Source organism: Procambarus clarkii, chromosome 17, assembly GCF_040958095.1.
Source record: "Procambarus clarkii isolate CNS0578487 chromosome 17, FALCON_Pclarkii_2.0, whole genome shotgun sequence".
Lineage (NCBI taxonomy): Eukaryota > Metazoa > Arthropoda > Malacostraca > Decapoda > Cambaridae > Procambarus > Procambarus clarkii.
In genome coordinates, this window is record NC_091166.1 from 43,962,777 (window position 1) to 43,985,139 (window position 22,363).

Consider the following 22,363-nt stretch of genomic DNA (forward strand, 5'->3'; position numbering starts at 1 on the left):
ATGCTGGTATGGCAACTTTTATTTTTATTTTTAGTGTGTGTGTGTGTGTGTGTGTGTGTGTGTGTGTGTGTGTGTGTGTGTGGTTAGATTAGGTTAGGTCAGGTTTGATCACATTTCTATGTTAGTTTTGACTCAAATATCGTGAAATTGCAATCATATATATATATAATACAATGAAAACTTTATCATTTCATAAGAAATTTGTTGTCGAAAAATTATATATTTCACAAAAATTCGGCATGTTAGGCAACTCTGGCTATTACGTACGATATGTGACTCCCAGACACGTTTATATATATATATATATATATATATAAACGTGTCATGTAAAAAATATATATATCAGTATTATTTAAATTGTTACTAAGGGATATTTCCATTCTACATACCCCCCGTTCCATCCCAAATCCTTATCCTGACCCCTTCCAACTGCTATATAGTCGTAATGGCTTGGCCCTTTTCCTTGATAATTCCCTCCTTTCTACATAAAAGTAAATGTATAACACTAGTTCACTTTGTCTTTCTATATTGTCAACGTTCCGTCACGAATGTGACTACTTTAGAGACATCCACACGACACAGGGAGACACTAGAATGCTTAAGGAACATTGACGACAATTAGGCCAATCTAAGAGGTGGCACGGGCATGAATAGCCCCGTAAATTAGGAACAGGTATCATGTATGGGGTGAGGGTCCACTACACTCCGGTGCTCTTGCATGTGGGCTCTATCGTCGCTACAGCTGCACTACAGGTGTGTGAACCCCATAATTCGAAAGTCCTATTGGCCCCCCTGTTCTTCCGTATTCACTATTTCCTCACGCTTCCCCCCCTCCTATCTCTCAATTCCTCTCCCCACCGCTACTGTTTTTCCTGCATCATTCCCCTGTTCCTTTTCTTTCCCGTCTTTTAGTCACCTCTTCCTCCCCTTCCTCCTCCTTCCCTTTCCTCACCATCAGCTTCCATCTCACCATTTTCCTCCGCCCCTCCTTCACAACCACCACACGGACCAAAACAAACAATTAATTTAATAATCACATCAGCTGACGAAAACGGAACAGCCCAAGGAAAAAAAGTATGAGAAAAAAATCATTTGCAAACTTGTGCAGAGGTTTACAATGTTTCCTCCAGGGTAGGTAAGGGAGGGAGGAACCCTCCCATCCCTTCCCATCCCTTCCCTTCCTCGAGGAGGGGAAGGGGGGTGGAGTAGATGAGGGATAGAGAGGAGAGGAAAGGGGCTATAGAGCGAAACGTGAGTGCTGAAGAAAGAAGGGGAAATGGAAAAGATACAACGGGAAAGAAGTGGGAAAAAAATATTGATGGAAAAGAAGGGCACTGGGAGAGAAAAAGAGACGAGAATAGGGAGAAGGGGAGACGGGGGTGGGAAGGGTATAGGAAGGGAAAAAAGTTAAGGAAATGTTACGAAGAAGAGAGATGAGAAAGCCAAAGATGATAATAATGGAAGGGAATGACAGGGAAAATGAGAGAAGGCTGTGGAAGGGGAGGAAGAAGGAAGAGGTGGCGATGGGGAATGAAGAGAACAAAAGATATAACCAAAGAAGAACAAAAGAAAGTCTTAAAAGACAAAGATAGTAAGAAAGAAAAGGAGAGTGAAAGAGAACCCGAAGAAAGGGCGGAAGAATCAGGTATAGGAAGGAAACTGTGCAAGGATAAGAAGGGCGGTGGGAAGGGAAAGGAATAGTGATGGAGAATAGGAAAGTGAAGGTGAGGGGGGGGAGAGGGGATTGATGGGGGGGTGGAGGGTTTACCGCTCAGGGCGACATCAATTATCGCAGCTAAACTTTCCTCCTTTCAACACATTGATGAATATTCAAATGGTTTTGAGGTAAAATTGTGATCAGAAGCTCGTGGCGGCCCAGACAAAGGAACCGTGCAAGGCGTGGGGACTGTTCTCTAGCAAATCCTAAGGCGGCCTTGCCCGCCTATCTTATAAATATGTATGAAACTTTCCTCTCTTAAGATGGAACATAACCACGGCTGGAGTAGTGGAGAGACGCCGGGACCATTGGGGCGAGAACACTCGGTTTGGAACGCCAATTTTAGGTTTCAAGTTTGATTATTGAGTGTTTAATTTGTTTGTGATGTAGAGGAGGAGGAGGTCGAGGACGAGGTGTTGGAGGAAAGAGGTGGAAGAACAGGTGGTGCTTATATTAAGGTAAATCTATTTTTGGGTTCCCGGTAGATATCTAAGATTTCCACCTGTACCTGAACTCAATAATAGTTGACTTGATAATAGTCGAGATTGTACTGGACTTGGGACTGCACTGGACTGAAGACAGGTTTGAACTTGTTTTACGAAGGAAATTATCACGACTTTCCATAGGAGTGTTGGGGAGTAGACATGCTAAAAAATTTTGTATTTAGCATGTCTTGGCGGAGTTGGTTAGGGCATATGCTTGTGAGTACTCATTGTGTGTGTGTGTGCAGGTTCGAATCCTCATTATGGTTTCTACGGATTTTTCTCATTGGTACGTCACGTTAATGGGATTTCTTATAGCACCAGAAAGGGCCTTGTTACCCATGAAAGGTTGAGACACGAATAGGCTCGTTGAGACACGAATAGGCTCGTTGAGACACGAATAGGCTCGAAATTGGTTCAGTATAGGGTCGAGGCTCGTATAGATATGCAAGCCAAGTTTGTTTTTAAACTCATGTGGGCTTGAATTTTGAGTGTGTGGATGGTGTGTGTGTGGTGAGTGTGTGTGTGTGTGTGTGTGTGTGTGTGTGTGTGTGTGTGTGTGTGTGTGTGTGTGTGTGTGTGTGTAGGGTAGTGGTGTTGTGATGTGGGAGGTGGTTGAATGGAGGGGGGAGAGGTTAAACGAGGATAGTATTGTAATACTCCATTTCATTCTTTATTCCCTCTTCCCTTCTTCCATTTCTCATTACCTTTCATCATTCTCATAATTCCTTTTCCTTTCTCACCCTCACCGCTACCATTCTCACCCTTCCCTCCCTCTTCTGATTCTCTTCCCCTCCTCTCCCCCTTCCCCCTTCCACCTTACCCCCCCCCTCTCCCACCAACTAACCTTTGCAACAATTATGTTATTAACTTACATGAATAAATTCAAACCTGAGTTTGGGACAATATTTTGATCCTTCCTAAGTGTTTCGTTAAGGTTCATTATTATGACTCGTAATCACTGGCATAAGATCGAAGTAATTAGAGAAAATGAGCTTATATTAAAGGTTTAGGGAGAGTTAGAGTGTATGCGCAGTGGCCGGATATCAATAACTAGGATTAACTCCTGTTTTATCCGGCCGCCACACGACTACTAAGATAGGGTTTAATGCGCCTTTGATACCGGCCTTGTGTGCGTTGTGTGAAAATATTTGATCTCCTGGGAACCTTTTGGAATGGTGGACGTAAGGAGGGAGGGAGGGAGAGAGAGAGAGAGAGAGAGAGAGAGAGAGAGAGAGAGAGAGAGAGAGAGAGAGAGGAATGGTGGAGGTAAAATTGAGAAAATTATATCATTGCCAATTGAGCTGAAAAGATGGACAAAAGGGTGAATGAATGAATGAAGATAGATGAAAGAACTATAGAGGAGTAGGGTCTAAGACCTGGGAAAGGTATATACGTCTTCCCTATAATCTATGAGGAAACCCAACCCAACCTACCTATTCTGTTTTATCCTAAACGAACATAACATAAAATTATGTTACTATTGATATAATATTGTATTATTTTGTAATATATTAATATATATAAATATTTGTTTTAACTTTGGCAGAGTTTCTTTCACCCCTGATGCCCCTGTTACCTAGCAGTAAATAGGTACCTGGGAGTTAGACAGCTGTTACGGAGCTGCTTCCTGGGTGGGTGTGTGTGAAAACCAAAATTGATCGTTGATTGATTGACAGATGAGAGGCGAGCCGAAAGAGCAAGAGCTCATATATATATATATATATATATATATATATATATATATATATATATATATATATATATATATATATATATATATATATATATATATATATATTACTTGAAAGTTCTGAATGCAGCAAGTGGGCATTTAGACGTTTCCAAATGCCCCCACCCAGTGTGTCGTCAATCTGGAGGCCACATACCTGTCATTATCACCCTTGTACCACACACACCTGACGCTTGCCCAACACTGCAGGTCTCACCCCCACATCACGCCGCAACACCACAAATCACTCCTGACACCATTACTCCACTCCACATCCTGATACTCTGATATATCATGCTGCCATCTGGTAATTTATGCTCTGGAGTCTATCCTCACTACCATCAATCCCCCCTCCACCCCGTGGTTAGTCAATCATGCAGGTATTCTCACCGTTACTACCGTGGAGGAGCCACGCGGGTTGTTGGTTGAGATTCAGCTACTGGGAACAAAAAGTTCCAAGTAGCACGGGCTATGGTGAGCCCGTAGGGGACTTACCTGGCACAGGAGCGGGGCTGTGTTTGCGGGTTCACACCTCTCTATGACCAGAGGATAGGGTATAGACTCAGTGTGTTTGATTTCTTATGATCAAGCCTTGTTGCCCTACTGGCCCACAGAGCTTATTCCCCTCCGGTTTAAGGCCTTTCTTTGAACTAGGAAGTAAAGATGTTAAACCTATCTTGAAGGTGAAGTGGTCGACAGGCTTCTGTTGTTCCATATGATTGCAACTCTTATACTGCAATGTTGCCAAGTGTTACTCCCTCACTACCCCACACTCCCTCACTACCCCTCAGTCCCTCACTACCCCTCACTCTCTCCCCTACTCCCTCACTACCCCTCACTCCCTCACTACCCCACACTCCCTCACTACCCCTCAGTCCCTCTCTACCCCTCACTCTCTCACTACCCCATGGCCATCATTCCCCTCGGAATGTACAAACTACTCTTCTTCCTCATTCGAGTCCTTTACTCCACGTCGTCTCTTCCGTTCCTTTTTTGTTCCCAATTTTGGACCACCCCTTTCCCATGGGTTGGGAAGGGATGGGATGGATTGCCTACTTAGACTACCCGGAGGTCAGTTGAGGACCGCTTGTGAAGCCCCTCTTCCGGCTAAAGGATAGGAAACACACTTAAGAGACTTGTCCTGTTGAACCATACAGCTCTTCCACTCCGGTTTGCAAGGAGCAGAACCTATACATCTGTTTAAACGGTGCGTCAAATTTCGCCTTCCCTTCCTTTTACTTTTCTCCATTCGTGCTCTTCCCCCTGCATCATCCTCCCATCCCTCTCAGCTTCCCCATCTCCATCTATCCCATCCCATCTGCCTCTTTCCGCCTCTCCCTCAAGTCTGTCCCTCCTCCCTCCCTCCCGCTGGAAAATCTACATATTCACACTCCCTCTAACTCATTACACAGGATGTGCACCTCTTCGTCTGAAGTCTTTTGCGCTAATTACAATATTCAAGAGGTAAATTTCTGCAGGCAAATGTAATTTTGGTGCGTCTTTCAATGTAACGATTACTTTGCATGGTTGGACCGACTCCGCCTAGTCCCTCGATTAGCTGCATGCATATTCATAGTGGGTAATGTGGGGAGGGGGGAGGGTAGGTAGGTAGGTAGGTAGGAGGGGAGAGAAGCTGAAGGAGGGGGAAAGGTAGGTATGAGGCAGAGAGAGAGAGAGAGAGGATAGGGAAAGAGATTGGGACTGGAATAGGTAAGGAGGAAAGTGGTATAGGGATTGAGGGAAATGGGGTAGAGTAGGAGGGTTTTTTCCGAGATGTGTAATAGGAGTAGATGGAGTAGCAACAATGAGATGAGGAGAATGGTAGCCTACCTGAGGAGATAGGTAGGGAGGAGACATATATATATAATGTCTGGTAGATAACTTACACAGTTACAGCCCCGCTCCTGTGCCAGGTAAGTCCACAACGGGCTCACCATAGCCCGTGCTACTTGGAACTTATGTTCCGAGTAGCTAAATCTCTAAAAATAACAACAACAGGTAACTTACACAATCGCCGAGAGTTCAAATCGTCACCGGAGTCAGTAGCGATGGGGGAGACGTTCTTGATTTCATATCGGCTTAAGGTGGTTTACTGTAAACCGGCTCCTTCCGGCTCGTCCTGAAATCCCAACCGGTTGACTGGCGCTCCCGGTGGTGAAGGGAGAGGGGGGGGAGCTACCCCAGTCCCACTCGACCTGTGGGAACACTTCCAGGGACTCTTCATTATATATGCACAATGTCTCTCTTGCTGAAAGAAAAACGAAAAAAGGGAAGATAAAAAAATATCTTCCCCCTTCCTCTTCCATTCCTCCTTCCCCCCTCCTCTTCCTCCTTCCCATAATCCTCCCTCCTCCTCCTATCCCTTCTATCCTAGACTCCTTGTAGGGGCATCACAAGGGGTCAAATAATGCCATGGAGGGGTCAAATAATGCCATGGAGGGGTCAAATGGTGTAATGTGTCAACTGGTGTCAAAGTTGAATGGTCTCGTGGGGGGTCAAATTGTCTCATATGAGCCCAAACGGTGCCACAAATGTCAAATAATGTCCTCAGGGGTCAAATGGAGTCACGAGGGGTCAGATAGTGTCATGAAGGTCTAATGGTGTCAGCAGTGTCAAATAGTTTCATTGTTAAATGGTGTCAGATGGTGTCTGACACCATTTTAACTAGCTTGACATTGTGTCATATGTCAAGCTGATTAACTAGCTTGACATATGACACGATGGTTGGTGGTGACGGTATGATAGTGAGGTATAGTGAATGATAGTGAGACGATGACAATTGACCCTAACAGACAGTTGATGATGAATAACGACTTTATAGAAACTTATGGTGACTAAAAATAATGTAGGCGGATAATGGGTAATGGTGAGTTATGATGAAAATGACTAATGATGATGATGATGGAAGTTGATAGAAATACTTTTAATAGTGATCTTTTTATATTAAAAAAAAACTGTAAAAAATAGTGTTAAAAGGAATTAATGGCAACCAATAAAATTATTTCTAGTCGATGAAATAGAAAAGCGAAGAATTAATGTTAAAACGAAAAAAAATCTCATAATCTGGGAACACTATAGATAAAAATATAGAATAAATATAACAAAATAAAAAACTTCAGGCAGAAAATTTAGACGGAAAATACAATAAAGTTCAGAAATCCAAATAAATCATTTTGAAATTAAATCGAAGAGAATAATGGAGCCCAAAATTAATTCCCGAAGGAAAATGGGAAGATTATTTAAGGACGAGCTAAAATAAAATTATATAAAAAAAATAAAGGGAAAAAAATATTGTATATTTAAAATGACTTGAATAGGGCAATAACAACAGTAAACCACTGTATGAGATTCACACACACAGACACACACACACACACACACACACACACACACACACACACACACACACACACACACACACACACACACACACACACACACACACACTAAATAATAACCGGCTTACTAAACGCTACAAGTAATCTCAAAAGGGTGAAAATAGAAAACGAAAGCAAACAATACAGAAAATGAGAATTGTGGTGATTACCGTGACAATTTTCAATCCCATTGTCATTAATCACGTCTCAAGTCTGATAAATTGTGGTTAATAACATATCGGGATATTTATGATGGGACTCTGACTATGTAAATGAATGCTTCATTTGTAGTTGTGATCAGAATAGTGAAGTAATTACCTCTCCAGGGCTGTTGGCAGCCGAACGCGTGTGTGCGTAGCTGTTGAAGCTTGGATGTGTGTATGTGTGTGTGTGTGTTTGTCGCTTAAAGGTGACGTATAGCTCTTGGGCCCTGCCTTTTATAAGCTGGTAGAACGACCCATCTTCCACCCTCCATCCCATGATCATTTCGGGGTGGTATATTGGTATTTGCAGTTGGGAATTTTGTTGGTTTCCGTAACCTAGTCCGCTAATTTTCGCTAATTAGTATGTCTCTCGCTCAGCTTGTGTTCGTACTAAACTGACGGTCTATATTCTATAGACTAGTTATAGATTTAGTTGTCTATAGCAATGAGTATCCACACCACCACCTTCCCCCACCCTCCACAACCACGCCTCCTCCACAACCACAACCCTTCCACAACCACACCCCCTTCCACAACCACACCTTTAGAACCACACCCCCTCTACAACCACAACCACACCCCCTCCACAACCACACCTCCACCTTCTCTACCTCCATAACCACGCCTCCTCCACAACCACACCCCCTCCACAACAACGCCTCCTCCACAACCACACCCCCTCCACCTCCACAACCACACCCCCTCCACCTCCACAACCACACCCCCTCCACCTCCACAACCACACCCCCTCCACAACCACACCCCCTCCACCTCCACAACCACACCCCCACCACCTCCACAACCACACCCCCTCCACCTCCACAACCACACCCCCTCCACCTCCACAACCACACCACCTCCACCTCCACAACCACACCACCTCCACCGCTAGGAGGCGTCCATGCTGATTTTATCGCCCACTAATATATGGTTTGTTGGGAGCGCTGTGTGTTACCCCGAACCCTCTTAACTCGAACCCCAAAGGAACCCGCTATAGCGAACCCCTGCCCCGTTTCACCCGCCCTCCTATATTTCTCTAACTTTGTGGTTCTAAATCTAAACTCGCGCGTCGGACGATTTGTTTGGCGAACCCGTAGATAAACTAGTTTGGGGTAGCGAGGCTGGAGAGTGTTTACGAATTTTGAGGATTCATGGTAGGAGCTTCCCCGCTCAGGATTTGCTTCGGGTAATGGGTTGCGACTAGCGGCCCGCTCACTCTATCCTCCCCTATTACAACAATTCTTCCAATTACATTCATATTTCGGTTTTATTTTGTATGTGAACCCTGGCCATTTGGGGCTGGTCGATGGCCTGGCTTCTTGCTAGTCGGTGTTCGATTCCCTATGGTCCAAGTGGTTGGGGTTTCGTTCCTTTCATACCGTTCTCTTCTATCCCAGCTCCTGTTCTCATGTCCCGTCCATGTGACATATAGTCATACTAAGCGCTTCTTCTCATAATGGGGGATCAGATAATTTCAACCCAATCACTTGGGCTGGACGGTAGAGCGACGGTTTCGCTTCATGCAGATCGCCGTTCAATCCCCGACCGTCCAAGGGGTTGGATCATCATTCCTTTTCCCTCCTGTCCCATCCCAAATCCTTATTGTGACTCCTTACATCTCCTATATGGTCGTAATGGCTTGGCGCTTCCCCCCTGATAGTTCCCTCTATATGATCGTAATGGCTTGGCGCTTCCCCCTGATAGTTCCCTCTATATGGTCGTAATGGCTTGGCGCTTCCCCCTGATAGTTCCCTCCATCATAATTTCCTTCCTGTATTCCGGTATAATTCGTGTATACGTTTAGTTTTCGTTATTTTCTTCAGTAGACCGATTCGTAATTTTGGAATTCTAATATATTTAGGTACTGCTTTAAGGATGGAGGGTGTCACTATGCTCTGGGACTCAGTCGAGGACGGAGGTATCACTTGTCTTTCAAGTAGGAGTCTGCCAGTTGAGGACATCGCCGAAGCTGACATTAATCGAAGTCGAAGACAGAAGACGCGGTGGGCGACCGTCAGAGCGGAGTTCGGAAGTGCTGAGACTTCGAGGCCGTAGTCTACCTGTTTACCGCCTCGAAGTCCTAGACAGGCTAAGGAAAGGCAGCTAAGTGGGCTTCAAGCCGCTCCTGGAGTTCGTAGCGACCTGGTCGACGATCTACTAGCTGGGAGAGAGACCTGGGAGAGTGTATAGCCTCCTAGGCCTCTCCTCCCACTGCAACATGGCAGTAGTCAGTAAACCAGCATTGCAGTGTACCAGAGTTGCAAGCCTCTGCATGGGACCCTCGATCAACTCCACAACGGTGCATTAACGAGCAAGATCGAAGATAATCTACCCGGATGGGAAGAGGAATTATCAGAAGAAAGCACCGAGCCAATGCGACTATATCGAATCAACCCGGATCAAGAGGAAGAACTGATGTCCATGCGGCCAACTACAACAGTCAGCTAAACAGGAACGACGAGTCTACAGACTCTACCTAAGGTAGATAAATTTACCCCCACCCCCCATGCCCCTTGTGCTAGGCTATTAATTGTGTTACTCCAGTGATGGTAGAGTTTACCTTATTGAGTACTCCTTGATGAGTATGAGTATTTGAGTATACCTCACAGGTATACTCAAACGTGTTGATATATGAATGATGTAATGAATTCGACTTTAACCAGACAGCCAAAGGCAAGCAGTTGTTGATACAGGAAATAGTGTAAAAGTAGATTTCTCAACTATTTGTGTTCTGACATGGGTCAGGGAATGCCTGACAGACAGGAGTCAGAGGGTCATGGTGGGGGACGCGGAAGGTCATAGGGTAACAAGCGGGGTACCTCAAGGACCGGTGCTGGGATCCATACACTATTAATTAATAACACAACTCACACAAAGTGTCGACGTTTCGATCTCTCCTGGACCATTACCAAGTCGTGGCATGGTAAGGGTCCAAGACGGACCGAAACGTCGCCACTTTTACTGTCCTGGACGGACCGAAACGTACCCACTTTCATGCTACACGTGGGTTGGGTGATTTGTGTTCAGCCAAGTTGTTATGAATTGTTTTCTGCATTGTATATTTTCAACAGAAATCTGCAGTATATAATTTAACAAAATTCTTGGCCATTGTATCGTATATAAACTATAATTGCGACGATATATATATAAAAACAAATGTGCCCAAAAAAACACATAAACACACGTGAATTTCAAAGGTAAAACACCACAAGGAAAATGAGGAGAAAATATAGTTGCTCTTTCTTGGTTTTTAAAGTATCAGGGAAGGAAAAAAAAATATATATTTATTGAGAGGAGATGAAAGCTTATCTCTCGAGATTCAAGTCTGACTTGCTCAGGTTCGTAGTGCATTTAGACGGTGTACCGAGATTAGCATGGAGAAGAGCCTCGTGTAAATGTGCTTTGCAGTTTTCAATACTAATGCTTCAATTATTTAATCCCGCGAGGCCGTCTTCGCTTGTGCCAAACCGTAATATTATTCAAATGACCTGACTGACTTCTACGAGGCTCGTTACGAGGTTTGGCAATAAATTGCCTCTTGGCTTAGGGGCTCAAAGTGGTCTCTTTGGGGCTCTGTTAAACGATGGGTTGGTTGGGTTGAAGTGGAGGGGGGGGGGAAGAGATCAGGGGTGAGTGTGTGAGGACGAAGAGCTGGTGTGTGTGTGTGTGTGTGTGTGTGTGTGTGTGTGTGTGTGTGTGTGTGTGTGTGTGTGTGTGTGTGTGTGTGTGTGTGTACTCACCTATTTGTGCCTGCAGGATCGTGCATTGGCTCTTGGATGCCTCCTTTCTAGTCACCGGTTGTCTAAGACAATGATGCCTTCTGTCATATCTACTTTTAAAATTATGAATATACTTTTCTGCCATCACCTGCTTCTTTGGTTCATTCCATTCTCCCACCATCTTGTGCTGAACAAAAAACATCTTAACATCTCTATGACTCGTTTGAGTCTTTCAAGCTTCCACCACTGCCCAACTGGCTCTATTGGTATTGTCTGTGTGGATAGAAGGGTGAGTGCTCACAGCTGTGGGTGTAGGTAGGGGAGGATACACCCTGCTTTCAACCCCCATCTCTACCAAAATAACTTTAAAACACGTTTAAATATATCTGCAGACGAGGAGTCACAATAACGTGGCTGAAATATGTTGACCAGACCACACACTAGAAAGTGAAGGGACGACGATGTTTCGGTCCGTCCTGGACCATTCTCAAGTCGATTGCGAATGGTCCAGGACGGACCGAAACGTCGTCGTCGTCCCTTCACTTTCCAGTGTGTGGTTTGGTCAACACTTTAAATATATCTGTTCGGAAGGGGTTTAAAAATACAAGTCCCTGCACTTGAAAACTATGGTTTAAATTGTCATAGATATTAACCAGGAATGCGTCTTTATTATTTAAAGAAAAAAAGTAAAATTTGATGCGTGAGATTTATAATAAAGACGGAAAGAGAAAAACATAAGGTGGGAAGAATTCATTATACAGAAATCACAATATACGAAGTTTATAAGACTTTTAAAGCTTGGGGTTTTTTGGGGGTACGATAGCCGCGGCGTCCGTGCGACTCCCTCTAAATCTTCCCCTTCTATAATACGCCGGATAATTGTAGTGTTGGAAGCAGTTGTGCAAACGTAAAACCGGACTTACGGACCCCATTTTCTTTGGCATGCGGGGCCTCGATCCGGCATCCGTAACCCACAATGGTTCAAGGGGGTAACTTTTTTACAACCTGCTTAAGGTGTCGTACGCTTGTCTGGGGGGGGGGGGTGAGTGGGTAGTGTGGATACTCGTCTAGATGTACTTGCAGGATCGAGTTTTAGCTCCTAAGCCTCGCCTTTCCAGGTATTGATTGGTTAATTGTGTGTGTGTGTGTGGGTATGACTCGATTGAAGAAAAAAAGTATTATGCTTTGTATTAATAGTGTTATCCTCTCTCTCTCTCTCTCTCTCTCTCTCTCTCTCTCTCTCTCTCTCTCTCTCTCTCTCTCTCTCTCTCTCTCTCTCTCTCTCTCTCTCTCTCTCCATAGAAACACTATTCCTTGCCTACCTCTGCTGATGAATCTCAGCAGTTGATTCAGCAGACTGTTGTCGAGCCGGATTGCCTGGGTCCTCCCCCACCAGGTTGGGGAAGGCATACGGCACCCCCCCCCCCCCCCCAGGTGTGGGAGGCTGGGAAAGGTGTGAGTAATTGGTATGTTTTACGACGAATCTCCCCTCCCCTCTGGGAAGGGAATGTCTTGACCGGCCCCTCCTTATACACCTTTCCATTCGCTGCCCTTCCCACCGTCCCCTTACCCCTTCCCAACACCCCTCCCCTTCCTTAACGCCAGGGCTCACGACGGAAGGGGGAAGGAAGGGAGGGTATAGGAGTTAGTATAGGGAGTGAAGAAGGATTTGAAGAAGTGAAGAAATCCAAATAATAAATACACACGCGTGGCTTGAGGTCTGCGTAATCGACTCGCGATCCATGGGCCCAGGTTCGATTCCAGGCCGCGACAGAAACAAATGATCATAGTTTCTGTCACCCCCTGTGACAGAAGGGGTTAGACAGGGATTGGTTAGACTCGTGACACTCGTCTGTGGTGCAATGTTGCATAGAAACCCCGTGCATGGTGATGATCGGGGAAGGGAACTATCAACACAGAACACCAAGCCATTACGGCTCTAATAGCTTAGTGATGAGGCGTCTTTAAACGCCACAAAGTATAAATTTATTACGTGGTTTCTAATGATATTATGAATGTGTATATATGTGGGTGGATGGCTTCTGAACCACTGTGTTCTGTGGCGTCTATGAAGCGATTACTTAGGATTGAGATGCAATTACACACACAAATGTATAAGACATGAGCAGAGCCTATCCCCCCCCCCTTCCAACGTAACTAGTGATCCTAATTAGTCAACATAATGTGCATTGCATCGAGCAATATGAGGTTGGCCTGGAGTATGAGGCTCTCGTGAGGCCTCTGGAACACTTGCACGGGATCCGTCTGGACTTGAACCAGCGTCACAAAAGCGGCCTTCACCCCGTAACGGAAACATCACGTATGGTATATATATATATGTGAAAATTGCCTCAGTATTTGCTCCTTTGGCTCACACGGCTTGATAAGGGGTCCAGGGCGGAGCGAAACATCGTAATTTCTTAACTTTCCTGAGATGCTTTGGTCATCATATCCTTTACTTCTCGTCATAGTTGTCTTTGATTTCAATCTATAATGTGAAGTGCGCGTCATCTTGGCTTCCCTCTTGTGTAACCTGCGCGTCCTGAGGGAGGGAGAGTAGGAGGGAGAGAGGGAAGGAGCGAGGGAGAGAGAGAGGGATGGTGAGAGGAATGAATGAAGGGTATATGTAGGAAAGGCGTGATGGAGAGAGCGAGATACGACAGCATGAGATAGATAGATAGGGAAGGATTGAGGACGATAAAGAAGAAATAAGTGTGTGTGTGTGTACATATATATATATATATATATATATATATATATATATATATATATATATATATATATATATATATATATACATATATATATATATATATATATATATATATATATATATATATATATATATATATATATATATATATATATATATATAAGAAAAGAGTAAGATAAAGAGGAGAGGAGAACGAATAATAGAGAAGGTAGGCGAGAATAAAGAGATAGTACACCTAACCTGAGCCCATCCACACAAAGACCTATCCTCTCTATCCCTATATCACTAACGAGAGACATTGTGGCTACCCCAAGATTTTATCCCTGCCCCTTGGCATATAAACTTTATATCCTTATCCTCGCCATTCAGAATACACAGAGAAGAAAATATCCTTAAAGGAGTATTTTAATATTTTAAAGAAATATTACCTGTGTGAAGCTGACATTGAGACAGCGAAGTGTTGTGGTTGAATTGATGCATTTCTGACCTCCAAGGAACAGCCGGAAAATCTTACGGAAACATATATTGATCTTAGAGTATATTCCTCATTTTCTGACAAGTTTAACAAGGGGAAAAGGATTGACTCAAGGTCCATGTAAGTCTTTTGAGATGATAATATATATCCCAAGAGAATGGAGTAGCTTAGACAATTGTCTCTTAAGTCCCTCAAGGCCCCCGCAAACCCCTTACAGTACACAAACAGTAATCGCACTGTACATTTACAAGTACATTTACAGGTGTAAGTGTACACACCTGTACTTCTTCAGTACAGGTGTATGTCAGTTCTTCGTCTATATATTAAACTAAATATGGGTTTTAAGAGCTAAAAACTGTTTATTGGCTTAAATAGTCAAGTCATTTTTATTGTAAGAGAAAGAAATTTTGTTTTATTTAGAGAACATAATTCCAGCAGTTCTGTTTATGAGTTAGATAGCTTGTGTGTGTACTTATTTATTTGTTCCTGCAGGATCGAGCTCTAGTTTTTGGACTCCGCCTTTTAGCTGCTTCTTGTCTAATGCAATGATGGTGTGTATATGTACTTACTTAGTTGTGCTTGAGTGGGTTGAGCTCTGGCTCTTTGGTCCCGCCTCTCAACTGTCAATCAACTGGTGTACAGGTTCCTGAGCCTACTGGGCTCTATCATATGTACATTTGAAACTGTGTATGGAGTCAGCCTCCACCACATCACTGCCTAATGCATTCTATTTGTTAATTACGCTATTTGTTAATTATTTGTGAGTACGTGTGAATTCACCTAGTTTTACTCACCAAGGGGTGTGTGTGTGTGTGTGTGTGTGTGTGTTTTCCATGAGTTTATTTTAGTGTGTCAGTGTGAGAAGAGTCGACTGTATCATATCATGCCGAAGAAGGCAGGGGGGAAAGTGTGTATATTAACTTAGCATAAGAAAGATATATTGTTCTATCATCATACTACCTACCCTCACACCATGACACGTGGAAATGTCCTTACGGTATGTTCAAAAATTTTGAACACTCTAAAAACCTCCACTCAGTTCAGGTTTTTGACATCAGTTCTTGAAACACAGTTCCAAGATGCTAGAAAATGTTGAATTTTTTAATTAGTTGATCACAGTTACATGACAACACTCATTTTCACAGGGGGCTTGGAAGGTGAGTCTGGAGCATTTGTGGAGCATTATCCAACCTTCAGGCAACGTAGAGTTGAGAGGTTGACGTATAGGAATCGAATTTGATTGAGTTTAGGTTTAATCTAAATCTTCATAAAGTAGTATTTTGGTTCATATTGTTTTTATTAACTTTTTAGGCTGATTTATGCTCAAAGTGTTCCATAGATTCTCTCAGAGTGTTAGACAGAGAATCTCAGAGTGTTCCACAGATACTCTCAGAGTGTTCCAACAGTTACTCTTAGAAAATTCCAACAGTTACTCTTAGAAAATTCCAACAGTTACTCTTAGAAAATTCCAACAGTTACTCTTAGAGTGTTCCAGTTAAACCTTCAGCAAAACACACTAATTCCAAAACCCAAGAAATCCCAGGAATGGGACCCGAGTTTCTGGGAATGTTTGAAAAGTTCAGGTATGGATGTGACGGGCCTGAAGGAGACCAAATGGACAGGGAAGAGGGAGAGGGATAAAACTGGTAATTAGATGGTATGGTGAGTGATAGATGAGAGAGAAGCAAGGTGAGTGAGGGTGAGTGAGTGGGGAAGGGACGTAAGAACACAATTACCACTCATCAACTCATGGGTTATGAGGGAGCCTCACTCATGATGGCAACTGGAGGAGAATGAGAAGAATGGGAGGAAATGGAGGAGAGGAAGTACAAATATAATTGGATTGTCCAGCTCAATGTGGGGCTGAAAGCCACTGAAGATACTGAAAGCAATTGAAGATACTGAAAGCAATTGAAGATACTGAAAGCCACTGAAGTTACTGAAAGCAACTGAAGGTACTGAAAGCAACTGAAGATACTGAAAGCCACTTAAGATACTGAAAGCCACTGAAGATACTGAAAGCAACTGAAGATACTGAAAGCCACTGAAGATACTGAAAGCCACTGAAGATACTGAAAGCAACTGAAGATACTGAAAGCCACTGAAGATACTGAAAGCAACTGAAGATACTTTCAGGAATCACCAAACTTAAAATACGACAGTGATCCCAAGGTAGACTCTACGGTCCCAGGATTTCTGAAGCATAGATCAGTCTATTTACCAAACCTGTACCTGTAAACCATCTTTTCTCGATCATAGCGGCTTAGTTTACATATATTCGTGAGTTTAGGAGCTTCGAAACTTTACAACCAAAGGGTTATAATTGTTGTAGTAACCTCGTAGAGCGTTTCAGAGCTCGTCAACTTATTAACAACTGTGAACTAGAGATGTACAGATTTCGTAAGTGAACAATTAGATGATTGATAAATGATAGATCAAATTAGTATTTATTGAACACAGATGGAAATGCAGATATTCAATTCAATTCAAATATTCAAATATTCAAATATTTTATATTCAAATATTTTAAATGGCTTTTCAGATTTTCTTTTTTAGAGTTGGATAAAGAGATCAGAATATCGTATCAATCCGGTATCAATCCCGTATCAGTCCAGAGGAACTGATACGTCTTATTCTATACGTGGTGGTCCACAGAGTACAAATGACAAGGTACTGTTGCTCGTTAATGTTGATATGTGTACCATGAACAGGTTGTTGTTGTTGTTGTTAAAGATTCGCTACTTGGAACAGAAAGTTCCAAGTAGCACGGGCTATGGTGAGCCCGTAGTGCCTTGCATGAACAGGTGTGGAAACTGTCGCTCGTGCAATCAAAATGTTGCAAGCAAATGTTGACTTTCAGAAGACTTGTTCACTCCCTTGTTTATGTACAAGTTTTTTTTTATATATTAACTTTTGTTTGTGTCGTATTCTTTATTGCGTATTTTGTTTTGTGTCTATTTACTTCTGTTTTATGTTTGTCTGATATTTATTTTGGTATGACTTTAAATATATTTTGAATGGAATTATTCTAATGAAATATATTTTGAATGAAATTATTCTAATGAAATATATTTTGAATGAAATTCACTTATTTTTATGAAAGGCATTTTAAAAATTATTTTAATTTAGAAACTTTTTGAATTCAATTACTATCATTAAAGTAATTTATTTCGAAATGTTTCTTGAAATAATTTCATTTAAAATATATTACATTTAAAACATTGTGTTACAGTTTAAAGAAAACACAAACATATATATATATATATATATATATATATATATATATATATATATATATATATATATATATATATATATATATATATAACAATCACTGTTCGAAGACCTCATCCAGCTCTTCAGAGGTGGAGTGCGTGTCCAAGATACAGCAAGCCTTGCCTCTCTGGATCGAGACATTCAGGCGCTGGAACAGGATACTGGCCGCTCTTGAGTCTCTAGTTTGCCTAATGAGTTTCTCACCCACCTCCTTTAGGAACTTAAGTGCACATTTACCCCAGGAGTCCAGAGGTCTCAGAGCCTATCGGCACGAACCTGTAACAACGTTCTGGGTCCCTGTACTTGTTGGTTTTCTGGGTCTCCCTGAAGGTGGCCGCCCCGCCTCCTTCAGCTGTGCTGTAAGGTAGATAGGATATCAGCCAATGTAGATGCACACGTGTAGTCCTACACGACCTGTTTACCTTCCCTCCACGGCTGCAGGATGACTCCATCTGGGCGTTTATTACTGTTGTCAGGTCTACACAACTGAGGTTCCCTTTGTGCTGGACACCCAGCTGTAGCCAAACTTCTCTTGGTGAATTAAAATATATTAAACATCATTCAAAATTATTTTAACAAAATCTGTTTTAATTTTCATTAATTGTTTTTTCCAGGTAAGCCTATGGCTTCGTGACACCAGCAGCAAGATTGTACACTGAGGACGTGAGTGTATTAAGTAATTACTTAGCATCTTTTAAATGGATATTAGAGTTGAGTAAGGTACCTAGAGTGTATTAAATGGTCTCTGGCTCCACTGCACTCGGATCCAAAACCCTCCAAAAAATCTCCCCAGACCTCTGGAAAATTGCCCAACCACTTAGGGTGGACGGTAGAGCAACAGTCTCGCGTAATGCATGCGGGTGTTCAATCCCCCGGACCGTCCAAGTGGTTGGGCACCTTGCCTTCCCTTCCCAGACTTCAGGACACTTCCGCCTGTCTCTCCCAGTTTCATTTTCCTCGACAAAAGCTACAAAATTTAATTCATTGATACGACAACGGGTTGGTGGCGATGGTTCGTGATGACCCTGTGTATTTAGCCACCGTGAGGGTGGATTTATCTGCGTCATTATACAGAAATGTTGTTAATTAGTGTATGCGAGTCTAAATGTTGTAGGATATACTGCATTGTTGTGTACATACGTGTGCCTTCTGGTATATACATATGTATATGTGTGTGTGTGTATCGTGTTTGTGTATGTGCATTGTGGTGTATGTGCGTGCATTGTGGTTTACATAGGAGCGTTGTGTATATTGTGATACGTGGTATAGTATGTATATATATTGTATATATTGTGATATATGGTATAGTAAGGACAGGCAGCCGTGATGAATACATGGTCGTGTGTGTGTAGTTTTGACTCTCGTATACATAGCATACTGCATACTATGGCATAATATATTGCATATTATACCTACTATACTACATATTATACGTAGCATGCTACTTAATATACTATATACGTGATTAGGTGATTGACAGTAATGAATGTAGGTTATAGAAGCTCAAGTTCTTCTCCCCCCTCACCAGGAAACTCCTCCTCACTAGGAAACTCCTCCCCACCCACCACTGCTGTAGGTTCATCTACCCCTCACGTGCAGAACGCGGTTGGGCACTGCAGTATCCTCAGCAGTAAATCAGGTTTTTTAGTATCTACGACCCTACGCACGAGAGAGAGAGAGAGAGAGAGAGAGAGAGTGAGAGAGTGAGAGAGTGAGTGAGTGAGTGAGTGAGTGAGTGAGTGAGTGAGTGAGTGAGTGAGTGAGTGAGGGAGGGAGGGACCGCACCCTGATGGTCTGTCACTAACTAATGAAAGCGAGCCAGTGAGGACCTGGGCCCTGGCGGCAATTACAAATGACAGATTCACAGACATCCCTCAAACACGCTAACCCGTGTCAGCGTGTCATTACTAACGACGGTGAATAAAACAGCACTGTAACCCCTAAATTATTATGCAGCTGTATCGACCACTCATCAGCGCTAATTATCTCGAGGATTAGTCACTGTTCAAGCATTATATATATATATATATATTGTTCCGAACGTGAACCAAGGTTGGATTCCTCCTCCTTCTCCCCTCTGGTCATGGTAATTAATTTGACTTCAACACACACCTGCTTGTGGTTTGATGTCTTGACAGGTAATTCGGGGTTTTTACTCCTATGACGATGTTCATGAGCTCTTGCCTTCGTGAGAGAACCCCTTTCTCTCACCTTGGGACTCCTAGGTAGGTGTGCCTGGTCCTCTTCTTGGCTTCTGAGGTCTGCCTCTGGGCTCTACGTCACAGGACTTCTACCTGACTCCTCAGTATTGCTACCCCCCCCCCCTCATCCACAATCAGCATATACTTCAAAATCTCAGTACTACAATCCATTGTTTCCTTTCTTACAATCCTGCTACTCCTACTCTCTAGCATCCCTGTACTTCTCTAAACTATTCCTCAACCCCCCCCCCCTCTGTGTAATCCTACACTCCCCCCCTACAATCCTCCTTCCCCCGTTTCGAAAATCCACCTGAACTCCAAAATCCAGCTACCCCCTGCATATCAGTCCCCTTACCAACCTCCACAATCCTCCTACCCCTGTTGACAATCCCCTTACTCCCTTAACAATCACCTTAACACCCCAAGTTACCCACCTCAAATATCCTCATACCCCCCATCAACAATTACCCTATCCCCCCCCCCCCCCAAGCCTCGACAATTGCTCTATTCCCTTCAGGAATTACCTTACCCCAATTACAATACTTTATCTCTCTCCACAATCACCACCCCTTTCCATCCATAAATCACCCCCCTACCATTTTCAACAATCCCCTTCCCCCCCTAGCCTCGTCTCCTATCCATTCATGCTTCCCAATCTCCCTAAATCTCTCCCCCCCCCCTAACTCCTCGTTCTATCCCTGATAATTCCCTTGTTTCTCTATCCCAGGCAAGTATTGCTTCCCTTGACCATGTTCATAGTTCCTCTGAACATCATGTTAATTTTGAACAGGTTTTCCAACTCCCACAAAGAGAGAAAAAGAGGAGATCTTCGTATATATATATGCAGGCGATGAGTCACAATAACGTGGCTGAAGTATGTTGACCAGACCACACACACTAGAAGGTGAAGGGACGACGACGACGTTTCGGTCCGTCCTGGACCATTCTTCAAGTCGATTGTGACTTGAGAATGATCCAGGACGGACGGAAACGTCGTCGTCCCTTCACCTTCTAGTGTGTGTGGTCTAGTCAACATTCGTGTATATATTTAACCCATTTTCTCGCCACTCCGTAACGAAATGCAACTGTTTCTATCCTAACGAACCCATTGCGAACCCAAGCAATCCATTTTTATCCACGCGAACCCAAGCAACCCACCAAACATATCGAGGACGATGCGGCGGGGACAAACGTCGATATAACGACGCTTGTAACTAGCACTAATAAGTTGCATTTCTCACGGATCGCTCGAACCCGACACAGGAAAACATGCAACAGGTGAAGTGATGACCGAACCACCGACCAGAAAACGAGGACGTTTCGGTCCGTCCTTGACCATTATCAGGTTGCAAATGAAGAACAGACAAATGAAGGGCAGGCAATTGAAGAACAGGCAATTGAAGAACAGACAAATGAAGGGCAGGCAAATGAAGAACAGGCAAATGAAGAACAGACAAACAAAGAACAGGCAAATAAGGAACAGGCAAACAAAGAACAGGCCATCTACGGCCACGTTATTGTGACTCACCGCCCCCCAACAGGTGACAGTAGGGTTGGATACGACGCCAGCCAACCCGTCTGGGGCATTATATCCACCGATGCTGAAAATTGAACCACCCCAAGAGGTGGCACGGGCATGAATAACCCGTAATAACATCAACCGTACACACACACTTTAACCACAAACTAATATAGAACACGAGTGTGTGTGTGTGTGTTAAATACGGTCTTCAAGAACCAAGAGAGAGAGATAGAGAGGACTTAATACAAACCTCCACCATATTTTCGTGACAACTTTCGTGTAATGTCGTACATTTTGGTTGAAAATTGTCGTCGTTCGTGCTGGTGTTGTATTTGCTAAGCGATAAGGTTGATAGAGGCGTCCTGAGAACTTTCCTGAGCTTATCTTCATTACAGAATAGGGAGTAATGGGGATAAACAATGGCGGATAAATTGGTTATACAGATAATCTTATGGCTGGATGGTCTTATGAAGCTCCTTAACTGTGTAATAATTATGCATAACAGCCGCTATGATTTGTTGAAAGAGATACAGGTTTCGTAGGTGGTTAGTTCAGTAATGGCCACAACATAATAATTGTGTTTTAGCTGTTTAATTATTCATCGGTGATGGAAAATTGATGTTGGCAAAATAACTCGATAAATACGTTTGCGACTTAAGATTGCACTATGCAACATTCATGCATAAATGCTGAATATCTTTATGCAACATTTATATTGTGATGGAGTTGAGGGTGTATGTATTCAGAGCAACACCGAACATTCTATTTGGAGTATGGGTTGTAATATATAATAATATTAATTTATATGAGAGAAAACCTGATAGTAATACACGGTACGTTAACATTGACGTGTCTCAGGGAACAGCCGCCGCATTAACGAGCCTTGCCTGAGGACGGGTTGACGCGAGTAGTAAAAGAGAATGTAAAAGAAAGCTGACCTCAAGGA

General features: G+C 43.1%; 1 protein-coding gene across 1 annotated transcript; it reads left to right on the forward strand.

Annotated features, from left to right (window-relative positions):
- The first annotated feature begins 1,530 nt into the window (after positions 1-1,530).
- LOC138365676 (glutamic acid-rich protein-like) lies at positions 1,531-21,507 on the forward strand. The gene is made up of 4 exons (XM_069326168.1): positions 1,531-1,645; positions 2,108-2,175; positions 16,975-17,088; positions 21,241-21,507. The coding sequence occupies exons 1-4, from the start codon at positions 1,531-1,533 to the stop codon at positions 21,505-21,507; spliced, it is 564 nt and encodes a 187-aa protein (XP_069182269.1).
- Positions 21,508-22,363: the final 856 nt, after the last annotated feature.

Excerpts from the sequence above, each read along its gene's own strand:
- LOC138365676 (XM_069326168.1), top strand. The coding sequence starts at position 1,531 with ATGAAGAGAACAAAAGATATAACCAAAGAAGAACAAAAGAAAGTCTTA. Across the intron at positions 1,646-2,107 it reads AGAAAGGGCGGAAGAATCAG|AGGAGGAGGAGGTCGAGGAC; the intron begins GTATAGGAAGGA and ends TTTGTGATGTAG. Across the intron at positions 2,176-16,974 it reads CAGGTGGTGCTTATATTAAG|AGTTGGATAAAGAGATCAGA; the intron begins GTAAATCTATTT and ends TTTCTTTTTTAG.